This window comes from Tupaia chinensis, unplaced genomic scaffold (assembly GCF_000334495.1).
Source record: "Tupaia chinensis unplaced genomic scaffold, TupChi_1.0 Scaffold000063_1, whole genome shotgun sequence".
In the NCBI taxonomy this organism is placed as follows: Eukaryota; Metazoa; Chordata; class Mammalia; order Scandentia; family Tupaiidae; genus Tupaia; species Tupaia belangeri.
The window spans coordinates 1,955,459-1,974,713 of NW_006159521.1; the positions used below are offsets into that span (position 1 = coordinate 1,955,459).

The following is a 19,255-nucleotide window of genomic DNA, read 5'->3' on the forward strand; positions in this document are numbered from 1 at the left end:
AGACAGTGCTTACTCCATGTTTAGGAGGTTCTTAGTTCTTTTAGCAAATCTGAAGAACAGTCAGTGAGGATCTTTTTGGACTTGCCAGTGTCCACCTTCTCAGCTTAAGAGGGACTGACTGCCTCCCTGTCATTTCCCCCGTGTACAGCTGGTATATCATTTGTATGCTATTTTTAGTTGTGCCGGGTGACTCGATAATTACATAGCTACTCCTGATAAATTTGCATTAAACTGCAAATTATCTATATTTAAAAGTCTTCTTTATGCTCTGTCAAAATATTTGCCATATTCGTATTATATTGGGTCATTGGAAAACTTATGATGTATTTTTCTATTCAAAAATGCATTGTGACTTTCCTGATGATCCAAAAGTAGGAAAAAAGCTGAATGAAAGTAGAATTTTGTTTTATCTATGTTAAGTGCCATATTTCCCCCACTTAGTATGTTGCTGAAGAAATAATAAGGCTTTATTACTTTTATAGGAAAAGTACCCTACAATGATTTTTATTTTATTTTTAAAAATTTCTTTCTTGAAATTTATTTTATAGATCAATGCTACTTTTTTAAAAGAATTATTTATTCAATTTTATTTATTCATTAATTTATTTCAATTTGACCAGAGAGAGACAGAGAGAGAGAGAGAACAGAGGGAAAGTGGGAAAGCAAGCCGCCAGATACGGGACTCAAACTGGGTCGGCCATGTGGGAATGTCCAGCGCCTTAACCACCATGCCACCTGCTGGTCCCCAATGCTTTTTTTTTTTTTTTTTTTTTTTTTTTTTTTAGATTTTGCCGTAGGGTGATTGCGTTCACTGGAAAGAGAGAGATAGTAAAAAAGGAAAGTTAGAAATCACCCCCTAGGGGGATGGCCATCATGCAATCCCTTCTACATTCTTCTCCTGGGATTTTGGGCATGCACGCATACACACCCACCATGAGTTCCAAGCTGCTGGGTCTGACACTCAAACTGCAATTGGCCATGTTGGAGTCCAAAGCCTTTAACTACCACACTACTTGCTGGCCCCACAGTGATTTTTAAAAGTGAGGAGTCTGTCTCTTCCCACCCTCCACTAAACTGTAGCTAACCTCTATAATCTTCCAGGTCTCAAATTGTTCTATAAGACGATGGTGCTGTGTGTATTATCATTTAATTGGATGTTTATTCTAACCATTGCTTTTCTCTTAAAGGCAAATGTTCTCTAGTTATCCCACGACCACTGTACTTCCCACACGTCGTGCACAGACTCCTCCGATATCATCGTTACCAACTTCTCCTTCTGATGAAGTGGGAAGGAGGCAAAGCTTAACTTCTCCTGATTCCCAGTCAGCAAGGCCAGCTAACCGCACAGGTGTGTGTGCTGTTGTGCACTATGGCACCCACACCTCTCGGCATTTCAGATATGTGTGACTTTATTTTGTGGCATTCTGTTTTTTCTTCACTAACGATAAGGCAGTGATTTTAATGACGGAGAACTATCCCATCAAACTGAGCTGTCTTCTACATGTGTAAGCTGAAGATTGAATTATGGCTATGTGGAAGAGAAATAACGTATCATGTATCAGTCATATCAGACCTCGCTTCTTTCAAAATATAGTCACTTTTAATGCTGTAAATTTCCCTCTAAGCACTGCTTTAGCTGCAACCTACAAATTTTAAAATGCTGTGTTTATATTTAAATTTAGTTTAAAGTGTGTTCTAATTTACGTTTCACATCATCTTTGATCTATTATGAGTTATTTGGAAGTATTCAAGTATTCAAATCTTTGGGGATTTTTTTAAAGATATATTTTGTTACTGATTCCTACATTTATTGTCATCAGAGAACATATTTCGTGTAACTTGAATCATTATAAATTTATCAAAACTTTATTTATAAAGTTTTATAGCCGAGAGTATGATTTATTTCAGTAAATATTCCATGTGCACATGGCCAAAAATGTGCATTATACTGTGGTTGAATGGAGTGTTCAGCACTAAAAAAGCATTTAGAGAATGATAGGCACAGACTAAGGGATAAAGAAACTAGAATGAAGGGCTTTTCTGGCATTATTTGAAAGGTTTGAGGCATCAAAATAAATAATTAAATAATCATAGTTATTGTTACTGATAATAAGCCATGAATGCAGTAAGAATCTGTGAGTCTGTACTTAGAAAGGTGAAACTTTGCCTTATAGCAGAAACCAACTGATGAATCTAAGAGGAGTGATGGGATGAGAAAGCCATAGTTTGTGAACCATTGTAATAATAACTAGTTCAGCCAGTGAACATTAACAGGTACCAGTGAGTAAAACATGAAGAGGGATGGGGTATTTACATATTCTTAGAGTCCCAGCACACACATACTTAGTAATTATGAAGGGAGAAAAGTGAATTTGTCTTGGAGAAACCTGGCAGCTCCCACTTAGCTCAGGAGATCAAAGTTACCCCCTGTACTGGAACAAACTGGAATCACATGTCACGGATAGAACACACTGAGCAGAACGCAGGAGCACTTTGGTGTCTTGCCAAAAAGCATAGCTTGAATCTAATCATGAGGAAACATCAGACAAGCCCAAGTTGAGGGACATTGTGTAAAAAAAAAATATCAAAACAATTGAAAGTGACTAAAGAGAATTGGCAGGTAAGTAAAATGCAAAGATGATCCTGGATTGGATCCTTTGTTGTAAAGAACATTATTGAGACATTTGGAAAACAAAAAAAGGATCTGGATTAGATCATAATACTAACTCTCTTGAGTGTGATGGTTTGTTGTGGTCATGCTGGAGAGTGTCCTGATTTGTTGGAGTTGTGTATTAGCTAATGTATTCAGAAAGTGTCACATTGCCTTAGTATTCGCCAGTGGTTTAGAGAAATATTTCATTAAGCTTGAAACTTTTTGTAGTTGAGAAGTTATTTCAAAACAAGAAAAAAATTTATAGATTTTTCCGTAGATTTATTTTGTATTACTAGGGGGTTTATTTGTGTACAAAACCAAACATATATAGCTAATAACAAGTTTAATTACTGTTATTCATTAAACATGTTTTATTTGTAGAGTAAAATTTCATTCTGTTTGGCTAGAGCTAGGAAATCAGGGACTTGTGGTTACTATGAGAACACTTTTTACTCCTGCTCTGCAGTGATATTTAGGCTCTTATTTCTTTCTTTTGTCTCAGCCTTGTCAGACCCAAGCAGCAGACTTTCAACTTCTCCTCCCCCTCCAGCAATTGCAGTCCCCTTGCTGGAAATGGGGTTTTCTCTTCGGCAAATTGCCAAAGCCATGGAAGCTACAGGTAGGTTGAGTTTTTATCTATCAGTATTTGCATATTTGAGAAGTCTTATCTTATTAAATGCAGCATTATTTTTTAATTTGCTATGAGAGAGAGAGAGACATAGTCACATACACACACAAATGAGAAAGTTCTCCTGGGGGTGCAGGGGAGATGGTGTCACTGCATCCTTCTCCATTCTCCTCTTGGGATTTCGGGCATGCACATACACACACCCAGCATGGTTTTTCTTTTTTCTTTTTTTTTTTTTTAAGAGATTTTTGCTATAGGACATGTATGCTTGCTGGAGAGACAGAGAGACAGCAAGATATCACCCCCTAAGGGAGTTGGCCATGCTGCAATCTCTTTTCCTCCATTCTCCTCTCGGGATTTTGGGCATATATGCCCAGTGTGAGTTTTAAGCTGACGGCTCCAGGAATTAAACAGCAGTTGACTACATGGGAATCCAGTGATATAACCATTATGCCATCTGCTGGTACCACCCAGTGTGTTTTTTAAGCATCTGGGTCTGGGACTCAATCTGTGCTGTCATCCATGTAGGATACAACAACCCTTTTTTTGGAGAGGTTTTTGCTACAGGGTGCATGCGCTCGCTAGACAGAGAGAGACAGAAAGTGAGAAATCACCCCTGAGTGGGGATGGCCGTGCCACAATCCCTTCTCTTCCATTCTCCTCTCGGGATCTTGGGCACGCACACATGCCCAGCATGAGTTTAAGCCACCTGTTCTGGGACTCGAACCACAGTCTACTACATGGGAGACCAGCGACATAGCCATTACGCTAACTGCTGGTCCCTAGGATACAATAGCCTTTACCACCACCCTGTGACTGGCCCTGCAGCATGTATGTATGTATATACACACACACACACATTTTATATTCAGTCACTGTGTATCATTACAGCATACCAAATAAATTTTCCTATCTGGAATACACTGTACATTGGTTCAGTCAAAGATATGACCATACCTATTATCATTGACAGATAATTTTCTGTTTCTGTGTCCCTTAAATGTTTCACTTCTTTCTTTTCCTCCTTGCTTCCTTCCTTCTCACCCTCCCCTATTTCCCAGCCCCCTTTCACTGTCTCTAGTATCCACAGTTGCTCTCCATGCCTTTATACTTCCCAGTGTTTACGTTTCTGCCATAGAGTGCAGACATTCGGTGTATATTGAGTAGAGACATGCAATGCCTCTCTTTCACAGTCTGGCTTGCTTTGCTTAGCAGTAAATTTCCCATGTTCATCCACTTTCTGAGACATGCCAGGGGCCCGTTGTTTTTCTTTTTTGGGGGGGAGAGATTTTCTCTATAGGGTGCGTGCACTCTCCAGACAGACAGAGAGAGACACAGAGACAAAAAGCGAGAAATCACCCCCCAGGGGGAATGGTCACGCCGCAATCTCCTCTCCTCCATTCTCCTCTCGGGATCTTGGGCACGCACGCACACGCGCCCAGCGTGAGTTTTAAGCCACCGGGTCCGGGACACGAACCACGGTCGACTACGTGGGCGTCCAGCGACATAGCCATTACGCTAACTGCTGGTTCCCGGGGCCCATTGTTTTTATGGCTGAGTAGTATCCCTTAGTGTACATGTGCTATACTTTTTCAATCCATTCTGTTCATGGACACTTGGATGCAACGTATTTTCTAAGAGTCCATAAAGCTTGTAAAAATTAACACTAGATTTAGTTACAAGGCATCATAGCGAACACCCTTGAACTGAGACAGCATAAAGAACTAAACACTTTGCCCATAGTCAGTTTCAAGATTTTTTTTCACCTGTGCAGGTGCTCGAGGAGAGGCTGATGCCCAAAACATCACTGTCCTTGCCATGTGGATGATAGAGCACCCTGGGCATGAGGATGAGGAGGAGCCCCAGTCAGGCAGCACAGCAGACCCCAGGCATGGAGCAGCAGTTCTGGGAAGTGGTGGGAAGTCAAATGACCCCTGTTACCTGCAGTCACCAGGAGACATACCATCAGCCGATGCTGCTGAAATGGAGGAAGGCTTTAGTGAAAGGTAAAATTCTTGATTTCTGTATTTCTGTTCCATATGTTCTAAATGGAAGCCCCATTTCTGAATGCTTCTGACAATGTATAATGTTGATAGTTACAGGTATATAAAAAGATGCCATTTTCATTACAAGCTGTATTTCTGTCAAGGATAAAAATGATGTAACAAGTTTTGAGTTCAGTGGATATTTTCATGACAGGAAGGGATTTCATAATTTCACGTAAAATTGAACTGAGTAAAAGAAACTAAAAATTAAAAGAAGTTTATTCTGAGATAAGATAAACATGCTGGTGAAACAATTTTATCTCATATAAGCGATGAAAAATTCAATGTTTATTTCACTGTTAGAAATTGGTTTAACTCATGAATTTGATAAAAACGAACTTTGAAATCTTTTGTCTCATAATACAATTGGATTTTTATTTTCATCTCTTTGATAGCTTTTATTATCTAGTATAATTGACCCCTTTTTTAGGTTGTAAAAAGAAATTTATGATAACACCAAGCCCCAAATAAGATGTAGTAACATATTCTATAAGTTTTCCTAAAATATTTTCTCCTTCAGCACTTCTTATGACCTATTTTTATTTATTTATTCATTCATCTGTATGCCTGATTTTATATATATGTGTACGTATATACGTATATACCTGATTTTCTATATATGTGTGTGTGTGTGTGTGTATATTTTAGTAATTTATTTGTTTTAGTTTGCTATAGAGTGTGTGCACTAGTGAAAGAGAGGAAGAGAGAAAGTGAGAAGTCAGCCCCATGGAGGTTGGCCATGCAGCAGTCCCTTTTCCCCTCCATTCACCTCTTGGGATTTGGGGCACATGTGTATGTGTACCCAGCATGATCCTCAAGCCTCTGAGTCCAAGACTTAAACTACATAGCCAGCCATGTGGATTTAGCCGCTTTGACCTCCATGCTATCTGCTGGTCCACTTGATTATATTTTTTGTCTATTTATTTCTTCCATGAGAGAATGTGGTAGATAGAAAGACAGGCACCTCCAGCAAAGTCCTTGTGCCACGATCATCCCCAACCTCAGCCAGTTAGGACAACAGGCACGTGTAGGCGTGTGCCTGGCTTGTATAGGGAGGCCTCATGATGTGAACCACGGACCCTCCTGTGCAGCTCTGCCATCACAGAGCATTGCTTTACTGCTGCACTACTGTCTGGACCCCTAAACTTTAGGTCTTCTTTCTTTTTCATTTTAAATATGAATTCATATTTACCAAGGCTTGTGTCTTATATAACATGCATACTTTTTCTAACAATCTCAGTGAATATTATCTTCAAAGCTTTGAAATATGTTACTCCTTGGCAAAGATTCACAATTATTTCAGATTATTAAGTGGTTAATGATTTAGTATTTAGTTAAGGTCACATTTGATCTTGTGAATTTGAATGTGAATTGAGCATCATCTTATTGTGGGTAGAATTCAAAATCAGATAAAACGATTGCTCAGGACAGATAATATGGCATATCTCTAACTTGAAGAGCTTTATAGGGGACAAGGACATGTTTCAAAGTTTTATCATAAACATGTTTTATTTTTCATGGTATTTGGAGAAAAAAGTAATACAACAACCCTACTTGTGCCTGTGCTTTCTTTTCATGATAGTTTTGAAAAATCTGTTTTGCTTTCAAACTTTGTGCCTATAGCCCTGATAATCTGGATCACACAGAGAATGCAGCTTCCGGAAGTGGACCACCCACGAGAGGCCGCTCAGCAGTAACAAGAAGGCACAAGTTCGATTTGGCTGCTCGCACCTTGCTAGCAAGAGCAGGTAATTGTATTTCACAGCCTCTTCACAAAGAATTTGTTTTAAAATCAATATAAAAGCAATAGGGCTAGCAGGTGGCATGGTGGTTAAAGTGCTGGATTCCACACGACTGACTGCATGGTTCCAGTCTTGGACCTGGCTGCTTGAAAAACACATTGGGCATGTGTCCGTGCATGCGTGCCCAAAATCCTAAGAGGGGAATGGAGGAGAAGGGATTGTGGCATGGCCGCCTTCCATGGGGGATGATTTCTCACTTTCCCTCTTTCTCTCTCTGTCTCTCTCCAGCAACACACACACCTTATAACAAAGACAAAAAAAAAAAAGTTATAAACTAATGATACCAAGACTATCCACATTAACAGTACAACTACTTGCATATTTTACACACTGTAATTACAGCAGACATTTATACATTTATGTCCTTTCTGGTTGTAGAAGGCAATACTGACCACTTGTAGATTTTGAGAAATTTTATAAATGCTCTTCCTGCCCTCAGTCAGTTATAATGCAGGGAATAATGAGGCATGTTCAATATTTATTCTCATTGGTGAGAGGAAGCTGAAAAACGTGCTATGCCCAAAACATAGGCACTGACTTTTCTGTGGACCTTAGGTTTTTACTACCAGGTAAAGACCTACATAAACATCAATAAATTTTCTCTTTACCTTAATAAATTATTTTAGGATTGTGTTCTGAGCTTAAAAAGCTTAAGTTATAGAGAATGTATTTTTCAAACTCAAAAGTGAGATATGTGTTTTATGAAAACAGAATTTGATCTTTGAGATATTAGAACGTAAATCATGGTTCTATAATTTATGGGAACACTGAAAGAGAAATTGAAACTCTCCTAGAAAATATAGGGTATGTATTTACTACGTAATGAACGGGAATGATGAAAGGATGACAATTAACATTTATTGAGTGTTTTCAACATTACATTATATTATTAATGACTTAGTGAGGCAGTCATGCTGTTATTATCCCCATTTGTGGCAAAAGAAACACAACTTGATGTTGATGATCTGGGATCCAGTATGTTAGCTGAGATAGGATCCCACCACATATGTGGCAGTTAAGAACTGGCAGAATATTCAGAATTATTTTATTCGTGAAAATAAAATGCCTTTTTTGTTTTGTTCTGAGCTGGGTTATACCGCTCTGTGCAGGCCCACAGGAATCAAAGTCGGAGAGAAGGAATATCTTTGCAGCAAGACCCAGGGGCATTGTATGACTTTAATTTAGATGAGGAACTGGAAATTGATCTTGACGATGAAGCAATGGAAGCTATGTTTGGACAAGACCTGACCAGTGACAGTGATATTCTGGGAATGTGGATCCCAGAGGTACTGGATTGGCCTACCTGGGTGTGTGTGACTGCAGCGGGGGCTGCTCTGACTTACTTTCCTGCCCTCTTGTTCGTATAGCTTATTAACAGCAGCCTTGCCTAGAGTCGAAACACTCTCACAAGTCTTATATCTCAGTTGAGGTTTGCGAATTTGATGTTTGAGGTTACACTGATACCTATAAAGTAATAGGAAAGTCTCTCTATTGTTTTCTCAATGTGATTGTATTGCTTCTCTCCCCAGATAGATAAATAGAGCCACTGTGGTGGTAGGGATTCCAATGTCAGAGAGGCAGCAGGCATCGTGTCCCAGTACACACTGCCGGGGTGTGTACCCTGCTGCTTTGTTCACATTGCATGCTCTTCTTCTTCAGAGTTTCCTTTAATCACTCTGAGGCATCATTCTAGGAATTGGTGTCCATGTAGACCTTGTAAATAGCTCCCTCCAGGGGCAGGGTACATGTGGGTTTGTATATTGTTTAGCATTATGTTTTTGTAGCAGGGAGCCTAAAAAGCTCAGAGGCTTAAATCCTTCGGGAAAGAGAATCTTCTATGTTAAGATAAATGAATCACAGTGACTTTTCTCAGAAATTCAGAATAATAGATTTGCATTTTATGACCAGATGAAAAGTTATTTTACTACAGTCTTTTAAAAAATAATTGTGAGATAGGCAGATTGTCGTGTTCCTTAGCTCTTTTCTCAGTAGAATAACCAGTTACTTTATTAGGTTGTTGGACAAGTCATGATGTATTTTTCCTATGCAGAAATGCGTTATGACTTTTCTAAGAACCCAATGTTGTTAGAAGAAGGGAGGGCAAAGAACACCTTCAGATTGTATTATCTGAATTCTGATTTAAAGGAAGCATTAATGAACACCTTTGAAATATTCCATATGTAAGAAAGTCGTTTAGTATCATAAGTCATCTATTTACTGCTTCTTAATTTCATGTTAAATTGACAGTAGTAATTGGATGTGAAATCATTTTGTGCAGCATGTTTGTGAGTCTGAAGACAGGGAAGAAGTGGTGGTATGTGAACTGTGTGAATGCAGTGTTGTCAGCTTCAATCAGCACATGAAGAGAAACCACCCAGGCTGTGGGCGCAGTGCAAACCGCCAGGGCTACCGCAGCAATGGCTCCTATGTGGACGGCTGGTTCGGTGGTGAATGCGGCAGTGGAAATCCATACTACTTGCTGTGTGGCAGCTGCAGGGAGAAGTACTTAGCCCTGAAGACCAAATCCAAGACAACAAGTTCTGAAAGGTACCGTGAAATGGTGTAGATACTCAGAGCTTCCGAATGAGAAGCCTCTCATGCCTTAGGAAATGAGAACGGTAGCCTTTTCTTGTAAAGTGTTCCTTTTGACCTTCTCTGAAGTCCTGTGCTTGCTGAACGGAGGGCAGGAAGGATGGAGGAAGTGGAAAAACTCATGTCCCCAGCAGAACTGGGAGCCTGTCTGTATCTCTGAGAAGCCAGGAATAGTGGCATGGTAGCAGGTCCTTCACTGGAGTTTGATTGTATTAATCTTTGACTTGGTGGCAAGTTGTGGACGAGACCTTTGCCTTACCCTCTGGAGGCTTATGTCAGTTTTTTTCATTGGCATTTTCTGCCACATTTCTAGCCTCTTAACTACTGGGTCATTGGAAGAGTCATAATGTATTTTTCTATGCAAAAATGCATCATGATTTTTCCAATAACCCAATAAGATCATTTTCTTCAGTTAAAAAAAAATAGACTGGATTAAATGAGCTCCTGTGATAATATTCTCTTTACATCCTTAATCTCTAATAAATAAAATTTTTGCCCTATTGTCAGCTATTAAATACTTAAGGCTTTGTGGATGGGAATTTGATGGAAAGAATTGCTTTAGGTGACAGGGAAGTCTCTGTAGTAGTTCAATGATGATTTTGTAAGCGTGTAACTATAGGCGGTTCTTATGACATGATCCCATAACATGAAACACACTTTTTAATTTTGTGCTGCTTTATTAATAGCCTCTTAAAATGTTCTAATGACTTACTTTGCATTTTGGGGTACTAACTGTTTTATATAAAAACACAATGTTCTTCATGTTTGGTGCAGGTACAAGGGACAAGCTCCAGATCTAATTGGCAAGCAGGACAGTGTGTATGAAGGTAGTTGTTTGTTTCGAGAGCTTCTTTATTTTACGTGTAATTTTTATACATACTCTCTGCTTAACATCTGTTACTAAAATTTACTTTTGTGTGTGTGTGTGTGTTTGTATTTATGTACATGTTAATTTAAACTTTCCCTAAAATATCTGGGAGTTTGTTAGCAACAGCCTTAGTTTGAAAGTCAAAGGGAGAGGACCTAGATACTTTACCACAGAATGTTCATTTATGTTAACGTGATTTTTATTTTTCAAGTAGGAGCAGAATGTAATATCTTTTGAATTTCCATCCTAATTGTGGAAAGTAAAAAAATTTTAAAAATGTAGATGAACATCAATTTTTCTGGAGCACTCATTTACTTAAAATAACTCATTCCCTATTGGTTATGGACAGGATTAGAAACTCTTTGACAGCCCTATGCCAGTCTTTTTATGAATTGACACCTCCATTACCAGCATAACATTTGTTGTTTTCCATTTGACCACACTCACTCTGATGCCCTTAGGCTCACTGCACCTCAGCAGTGCAGTTTGGCTAGGTCACCAGGAGATGGTGCCATAGTTCATTTGGAAGGCAGTGGACTTTCAGTCTGCATTTCAGATGTGTCTCCAGATAGCCTTTGTCAGTAGAGTTATGTTATGTTTATATTCACATACCACACATTTATTTATTTAAATTCCAGAAGACTGGGACATGTTGGACGTTGATGAAGATGAAAAGCTAACAGGTGAAGAAGAATTTGAGCTGCTTGCCGGGCCACTTGGTTTAAATGATCGGCGCATCGTACCAGAGCCAGTTCAGTTCCCTGACAGTGACCCACTCGGAGCATCAGTAGCAATGGTCACAGCCACCAACAGTATGGAAGAGACTCTGATGCAAATAGGTAAACGGAAATGTTGGTTTGCACTGATTCTGTAGGATTTATATTAATTCGTTTCCTAGGTAAGTAGTAGTAATATTACGGTAAAGGTAAATAGTAAGAGTAATGGGTCAACATTGCCCCACCTCAACTAGTCTCTTTATCCACCTATTTTGGATATAATGAAGATATAATGAATATTTTGAATATAATGGATATTTTGAAGATATAATGTGATATTAAGTTGGTTTTTGTCTTTATGAAATACTGAAGTGATCATAGATTGATAAAATATGATTAAGTTTTTTTAACTTTGCGATAAGAGAATACCATAACCAATTAAAAATTATCATGCAAAATTATCATGCAGTCTTTTTATTTGGATGAGAGAGTATGATAAATTTTTGTTAAATAAAATATGACAAAAGTAATATAGAACAGCCAGGGCAGCACTGGTGACTCAGCCTTCTAAGGGTGTTCAAATCATACTTTAAAAACTGTATCTTTCCTGTTTCTGTTAATATCAGAAGTGATGTCTGAGTGAAGTGACCAAACTAAAAATATGTATTTAGTAGAAAATTTATCCTGTAATAACTTATTAACTTCCAAATATCTAAGTTTCTATTAAGAGATTTTTCTATTTAACAAAGTTCCAGTTGAGAAAAACACATTGATTTCCTATATTTCCATGAAGCCTACAACCTATATAGAGTTGGAAAAATCAGTAGTTTAGGTATTTGATTTTCTTATTGAGAACTAAAGAAAATCCTGTTTTTCAGGTTGCCACGGCTCTGTAGAAAAAAGTTCCTCTGGAAGAATCACGTTAGGAGAGCAGGCAGCCGCCCTTGCAAACCCCCACGACCGGGTGGTGGCTCTGAGGAGGGTGACGGCTGCCGCTCAGGTTCTCCTGGCTAGGACCATGGTCATGAGAGCACTGTCCCTTCTCTCAGTCAGGTAAGTGTCACTCCGCGTCAGACGATGCCGAACTGACTTCTAGTGTGTATTAGACAGCAGTCTGGTGTTTGGGGAGGTGAGAGTCAACATATAGTTGAACTAAAGATGTCTAATAATCTTCATTGCTATTCAATCCATCAGTCATTTAGTTAATACCTGGCTCTTTTTTTAGGGAAATATGCCACTACAGTAACTGGGTAAACTGCATACATTTTACTTTGTTACCAGAAATGAGAAACTCAGATTGTTGGTCCATTTGGTACCTGGTAAAGATGAAAGATCAAATGAGTTTTTTCTGCAAAATTGACCCACTGTGTAGCTAAGCCAGCCTACAAATTCCATCATGGGGACTCTTGGCATGTTCATATTGTAATGTAATAAAGGGGATGAGACTCAAGAATATCTAAAAGACAGGTATTTAAGAAATAACTAAGCAGGAGTATTTAAAGGAAAATTTGTGAAGGGAAAAGAACCCTGGAATAAAAATAACAAAATAGAACTTAGATCTAAGATGGTGTGGTGTCAGCTCAAGGATAGATAAATAGGATAGTGAAGAAGAGCAGAGTTCAGAAACTGTCCCATATACATATAATTTCTGGTGTGATTTTTGACAGTGGTTTATTCTTCAGTGCAGCAGGGGAAGGAATGATCTTTTCAATAAGTAGAGCAAAATTGGGTGGTTTATCCACATAGGAAAAAATGTTTTATATACTTTACAGTATGTAAAATAAATAATTCTAAAGTGACTCTTAGATCTGAATGTGAAAGCTAAATTAGTAAAGTTTCTAGAAGGTAATGTGGAAGAATTTATTCTTTATCTTGGGACAGGTAGAGAATTGTGAAGCAAATCAGAGAAGCCATCCACAATACAGAAACAGATTGAGAAACATGACTAGCAGGACACCTAAATATAGTACACGTCATTGAGGGAAAGTAAGAGGGCTGGCTCCATGGTATAGTGGTTAAGGGAGCTGGTTCCCACATGGCAAGAAGTAGGGTTTGGGTCCTGCCCTTGGCAGCTTGAAAAACACACTAGGCACGTGTGTGCCCAAGATCCCAACAGGGTGGAGAAGTAGAGGAGATGGGATGTGGTGTGACCACGTCCCAAGGGGTTGGGGGTACTTTCTCCATCTCCCCACCACCACCCCTGTCTTCCTCTGGCAAGTGAGTTATGCCCTCTGGCAATTAAAAACAAATTGCGGAAACCAGCAGATAGCATAATGATTATGTCCCTGGACTCCCACATAGTTGACCGCAGTTCGAGTCCCAGACCTGGTGGCTTAAAACTCAAGCCAGACACATGTGCAAATGTGCCCAAAAGTCAAAGAGGAGAATGGGAGAATGGAAGAGGAGGGATTGCAGCATGGCCATGCCCCCTAGGGGGGTGATTTCTTGCTTTCTGTCTCTGTCCGGAGAGTGCATGCGCCCTATCACAAAAATCTCTCCGGGGAAAAAAATGAAGGAAGATAAAAGAAAAAGTAGAAAGTCATAAAGGAAAAAAGTCATGAAGCAAACCACAGAATGAGAGAAGCTATTAGTAATACATGTCGCCAACAGAATATGTAAATAATTCCTGTGAATCATTAAGTAAAAGATGCTCCCCAAAGTAGGCAAAATACACAAAGCAGTGATTTACGAGTCTCCAAAAGACCAATAAACGTGAAAGGTGTCCAACCTCAGAATCTTCAGAGAAATGAAAATTAAAACCTGCACACTCACCAGAATAGTTAAAATTTAAAAGAAAGAAGGGGAAGGGCCAGCAGGTGGCATGGTGGTTATGAGTGCTGGACTCCCACATGGCCGACTGCAGTTCAAGTCCCAGGCCTGGCTCCTTTCTCTCTCTCACTTTGTCCCTCTCTAGTCAAATTTAAATTAACTAAGTAAATAAATAAATAAAGTTAAATTTTAAAAATAATAATTCTTCAAAAAAAGAAAGGGGAAAAATAAGCACAAGACTACAAAGCACATAAAACTCCTATCTGCTAGTGAGGAAATAAATCGGTATAACTGCTTTGGAGAACTATTTGGTAGCACCAAGTACAGCTAACCACGAGCACACCTGTGACCCAGAAATCCACTTCTGGGTATGTGTTCAACAGAAATGCTTACAGAGGGACACCCAAAGATACACAAAAGCACCCACAGCAGTGCTGTTAGCAATGGCCCCTTGCTGGACACCGACGGTCTTCCGTATGGATAAATGGATTGCGGTCCGTTTCATTTATATGTCAGTGAAGATGAGTAAGCGGCTATAATGCAACAGGTTGGCTAAATGGTACCAACACAGTGTTGAGGAAAAGAAGCCAGACACAAAAGTTGTTATTTTATTTATATAAAGTTCAGAAACTGGCAAAACTAGTTTATGGTTTTAGAAGTCAGGAAAGTCATTGCTTTTTAGGGCATCATGACTGAGGAGAGCCCAAGCAGGCTTCTGAGGTGCGGGTGATGCTCTGTTCTTGACCGGCAGGCGGCTACGTGGTTTTATTCAGCTTGTGAAAATTCATGCTTTGTGAACATTCCCGTGGTACACTTTGGTAATTTGGTTATATGTCAAGTACCTGCCAATATTTGTTAAAACAAGGTAAAGTTTAAATAACAGTTTCCAGGGCCAGTAGGTAGTGTGGTGGTTAAGGCACTAGATTCCCACATGGCCAACCACAGTTCAAGTCCCAGACCTGGCAGCTTGAAAATCATGCTCAGCACATGTGTGTGTGCACCCAAAATCCTGAGAGAGGAGAATAGAAGAGAAGGGATTGCAGCATGGTCATCCCCCACAGGGGGTGATTTCTCACTTTCCATCTCTCTGTCTCTCTCTCTAGTAGGTATACATGCCCTATACCAAAACAAAACAAAAAATAAGAGTTTCCTGCTCACCATATTTTTGGCATCTCTTAGGACATGTATGACTAGTGACAGTGCAGCTTGCATTTTATTCTGGTGTTGATACTATGATGATAGGCGGGGCTCCAGGTGGCCCCTTAAGAAACCTATTTTTGTTTTTGATCTAAAGTGCCATTCTTTCCTGGCAGTGGTTCCAGTTGTAGCCTGGCTGCTGGTCTCGAGTCTCTGGGGCTAACAGATATCCGAACACTGGTTCGATTAATGTGTCTGGCTGCAGCAGGGCGAGCCGGCCTCTCCACCAGCCCCTCTGCCACGGCCAGCACCTCAGAACGCTCACGAGGTGGGCACAGCAAGGCTGGCAAACCCATCTGCTGCCTGGCCTATCTGAGCACAGCCGTGGGCTGCCTGGCCTCCAGCACTCCGAGCGCTGCAAAGCTGCTGGTGCAGCTGTGTACACAGGTAGGCTGGTCTCAGTGCTTTTCTGGTTTGCATTGCTTATTTCTGATGAATTCTTGAAGAACTTTTTGAAATAAAATCTTTTGTTCCAAAATCATATGTAAAAATTAAACTTGTTTGTTCCAATTGCCTCTTCAGAACTTGATTTCTGCTGCAACAGGTGTAAATCTAACTACTGTCGATGATCCAATTCAGCGAAAGTTTCTTCCTAGCTTTCTCCGAGGAATCGCCGAAGAGAATAAGCTTGTAACCTCCCCGAACTTTGTTGTAACTCAGGCCCTTGTGGCCTTACTAGCAGACAAAGGAGCCAAATTGAGACCTAACTATGATAAGTCAGAAATTGAAAAGAAAGGTAAGTCATATACTATTTAAATATGCAGTCTTCTAATCAACTGAATTCATATTTTTTAAAAATGTTTTTGTATCCTTGTATGTAATAGATGTATATTGTATGTAATAAATAATATAACATGTAAGTGTCTTAAGTTTAGAAAGTAAAAGGAGCGCCTGGGTACTTATTCATAGAAAAAGTACTCCTTTAAAATGCTCCTTTATCAAATCATAGAAAATGTACCAAATCAGTTTAGTTACAAATTATGGTGTGAGTTACCACAGATTATAGTCCTGGTAGGTTTCTTTCAGAAAGTTTAGATAAAGGTAATGTTATGTTTTTGTCTCAAGATGGTAACACTTTGAAAGAGCTACTTAATCCCTACTACCTATCCCTCTCCTCATCGGGACCATTTGGATAGGAGAAATGGGCTTGTGGTCCAGTCACCCAGGCCTTGACTGACTGTTAGGATCACTTTCAGGCAGCAAACACTACGTCATTATTGTTGAGGCCATGCTGGCTCTGCCCTGGCTTTCGATTGATTGCTGCTGCATTTGTAGTCTATGGTGTCTTCAGAGCAGAGGCAGTTGATAGATACATAATTAAATGTTCAGTTGCAGTGAATCAGATTATTATAGAATGTGACTGTAAGATAAATGCTTTATATCTTATATGCATAGCTTAGTGAATGCTTATGAAAATGTCATTGTAAGTCTTAAAAGGTATGGGCTAACCCATTTTTGTTTGTTCACCACCACCAGCTCTCACCTGAGCATTGTCTCGTTGTTTTGTCTAAGCAGGTTTAATTGCCCAATTGCATGCCCATCCTTCCTATGATCCTTCTGCTGTAGGCCCTCTGGAGCTGGCTAATGCCCTGGCAGCCTGCTGCCTCTCCTCCAGGCTGTCCTCACAGCACAGACAATGGGCTGCTCAACAGCTCGTGCGCACTCTTGCTGCACATGACCGTGACAACCAGACTACTCCACAGACACTCGCCGATATGGGGGGAGATCTCAGAAAATGCTCCTTTATCAAGTTGGAGGCTCATCAGAACAGAGTATGTATTCTGAATGTAAAGTGTATTAATCACCTTTTATAAGATAATGTAGTCTCAGGGCCGGCAGGCGGCGTGGTAGTTAAGGGTGCTGGACTCCCACATGGCTGACTGTGGTTCGAGTCCCAGACCTGGTGGCTTGCTTTCTCACTTTCCTGCTCGCTCTTGCTCTCTCTCTCTCTCTCTCACACTCTGTGCCTCTGTGGTCAAATTAAAAAATAAATAAATAAAGTTAAATAAAATAATTCTTTTAAAAAAATAGTCTCTGCTCTTCTAAAAGTTCAGTTTAGGTCCCTGTGTCTGGTGTGCGCTCTCTCTCTCTCTCTCTCTAACACAGACACACACACACACACACACACACACACACACACACAATTACCAAGATTTGCCTGACAGTTACTGCCTGGTAGTTACTGGTAGTTATTACTTTCTGTGTATGCTAGGCTGATATAATAGTGTACAAATGGGAAACCCAGCTGGGGATTGAGAGGAAAACCAAAAAGCATCACAAAAGTTGAAGGCTTATATGTACACGAGGAAAAACAACTGGCATATTTTAATGTAGCCCACTGAACCCCTGAGCCCAGTGGGTGACAAGGGGGTTTAGAAAAAGACTGAACTCTATTACTTAATTTTAAAATCGCTTCTTAGTTTGTGTTAACATAGACTATATCAGCACATTAAAGTATTTGTACTTGACTGGATTAAATAAACATATTTAGTCATGATTCAAATGAGTTTGGGCATAGTGCTTAAAGTTATACTTCAGATAGGTATATATTATAAGCCATTTAGAAAGAATGAGACCATCCATGCGTATTGTATTTGAGCAGATTTACTTTTCTTTGACAGCTTATGGTAGATTTTTTTTAATCAAATAGAAATTATTAACTGTCATGAACTATGGAGTATGAGCCAAAATTTTTTTATATGTAAAGTAAATGTGGGGAAATGCAAATAAGAGAAAATAAATAAAACTTAAATTGAAATTTTTTCATCTGATACAGTCAAAATGTGTTCAACGATTGCTGGACTTATTTTTTTCCACTTTTCTAGGTAATGACATGTGTTTGGTGTAATAAAAAAGGTCTCTTGGCTACAAGCGGCAATGATGGCACCATCCGGGTGTGGAATGTCACCAAGAAGCAGTATTCACTGCAGCAGACCTGTGTGTTCAGCAGACTGTGAGTGTTGGCACCACTGCGCAGCATTTAAATAAAAGCACCCTGAACATGCCTCAGCTTGATCGTGTTCATGTAATTAAATGGCCCCTAACATTTTTCAGAATTTAACTTTTAGATTAATGTTACTGTATCTCCAACGTGTATTTTTAACTTTTCAGTATAATAATTCAGAAAGTATACTTTTTAAACTATCTACATGTAGACTTACTCAGTGAAACCAAGGCCTGCTAGCGAATAAACGTTCATTTTATAAGACAGTAGGTGAGCCCAGCCATAGAGGTACACTCTGCCAAGACACTGTGTTCCACAGGCTAGGACCACACGGTAGGCCCAGGTTCGGTTCCTAGTTCCACCTAAAGGCTGGGCAGGGTGGTATACAGCTATAATCCCAGCAGCTCGGTGGGGGGCTGAGGTAGAACGACACAGCAAGACCCTTTCATTCAAAAAAAGCAAGGTGCAATGGTGTGCACTTGTGGTCCCAGCTGGGAGACCGAGGCAGGAGGACCCAGTAGCAAGTCCTTATCTAAATAAACAAGAACAAAGAAACAGTGGACTCATTTCCCATGAGTCTCAAAGGTTGTTTAGGAAGTAGACTGATTATATTGCTTCTGTATGAGAATGTAGCATTTTTTCCTACAGTCATATGCCACTTACCAGTAGGGAGATATTCTGAGAAATGTATCTGTAGGTGCTAACTCCATTGTGTGAGCATCGTAGATCGTACTTACACAAATTCAGGTGGTACACACCGAAGCTGTCTGATGTAGCTTATCTCCTCTTCATGGGATTATTGTGTATGTGGTCCACTGTCTACTAAAATGTCATTGTGGGGGGAAAAAAAAATCACAAACACTTATAGAACCAACAGTTGGCATAATGGCTATGTTGCTGGACTCCCATGTCACCGACCACGGTTTGAATCCTGGACCCGGTGGCTTAAACTCACGCCAGGTGCACGTGCGTGTGTCCCAAAGATCCAGAGAGGAGAATGGAGGAGAAAGGATTGAGGCATGGCCATCCCCCCTGGGGGGG

General features: G+C 39.8%; 1 protein-coding gene across 9 annotated transcripts in view; it reads left to right on the forward strand.

Annotated features, from left to right (window-relative positions):
* Positions 1-19,255, forward strand: part of HERC1 (HECT and RLD domain containing E3 ubiquitin protein ligase family member 1) — a 252,265-nt gene that overhangs the window by 183,902 nt on the left and 49,108 nt on the right. For 6 of the 9 annotated variants that reach the window (XM_027765801.1, XM_027765792.1, XM_027765774.1 and 3 more), the window contains 13 exons: positions 1,188-1,348; positions 3,156-3,272; positions 5,056-5,287; positions 6,950-7,074; positions 8,215-8,435; positions 9,407-9,675; positions 10,495-10,547; positions 11,227-11,427; positions 12,183-12,357; positions 15,387-15,657; positions 15,793-16,006; positions 16,786-17,042; positions 18,096-18,223. In XM_027765801.1, the coding sequence (XP_027621602.1) occupies positions 1,188-1,348; positions 3,156-3,272; positions 5,056-5,287; positions 6,950-7,074; positions 8,215-8,435; positions 9,407-9,675; positions 10,495-10,547; positions 11,227-11,427; positions 12,183-12,357; positions 15,387-15,657; positions 15,793-16,006; positions 16,786-17,042; positions 18,096-18,223 (2,424 nt within the window). The remainder of the gene's footprint in view (positions 1-1,187; positions 1,349-3,155; positions 3,273-5,055; positions 5,288-6,949; positions 7,075-8,214; positions 8,436-9,406; positions 9,676-10,494; positions 10,548-11,226; positions 11,428-12,182; positions 12,358-15,386; positions 15,658-15,792; positions 16,007-16,785; positions 17,043-18,095; positions 18,224-19,255) is intronic. The other 3 variants (XM_027765781.1, XM_027765797.1, XM_027765783.1) reach the window with 3 other exon arrangements.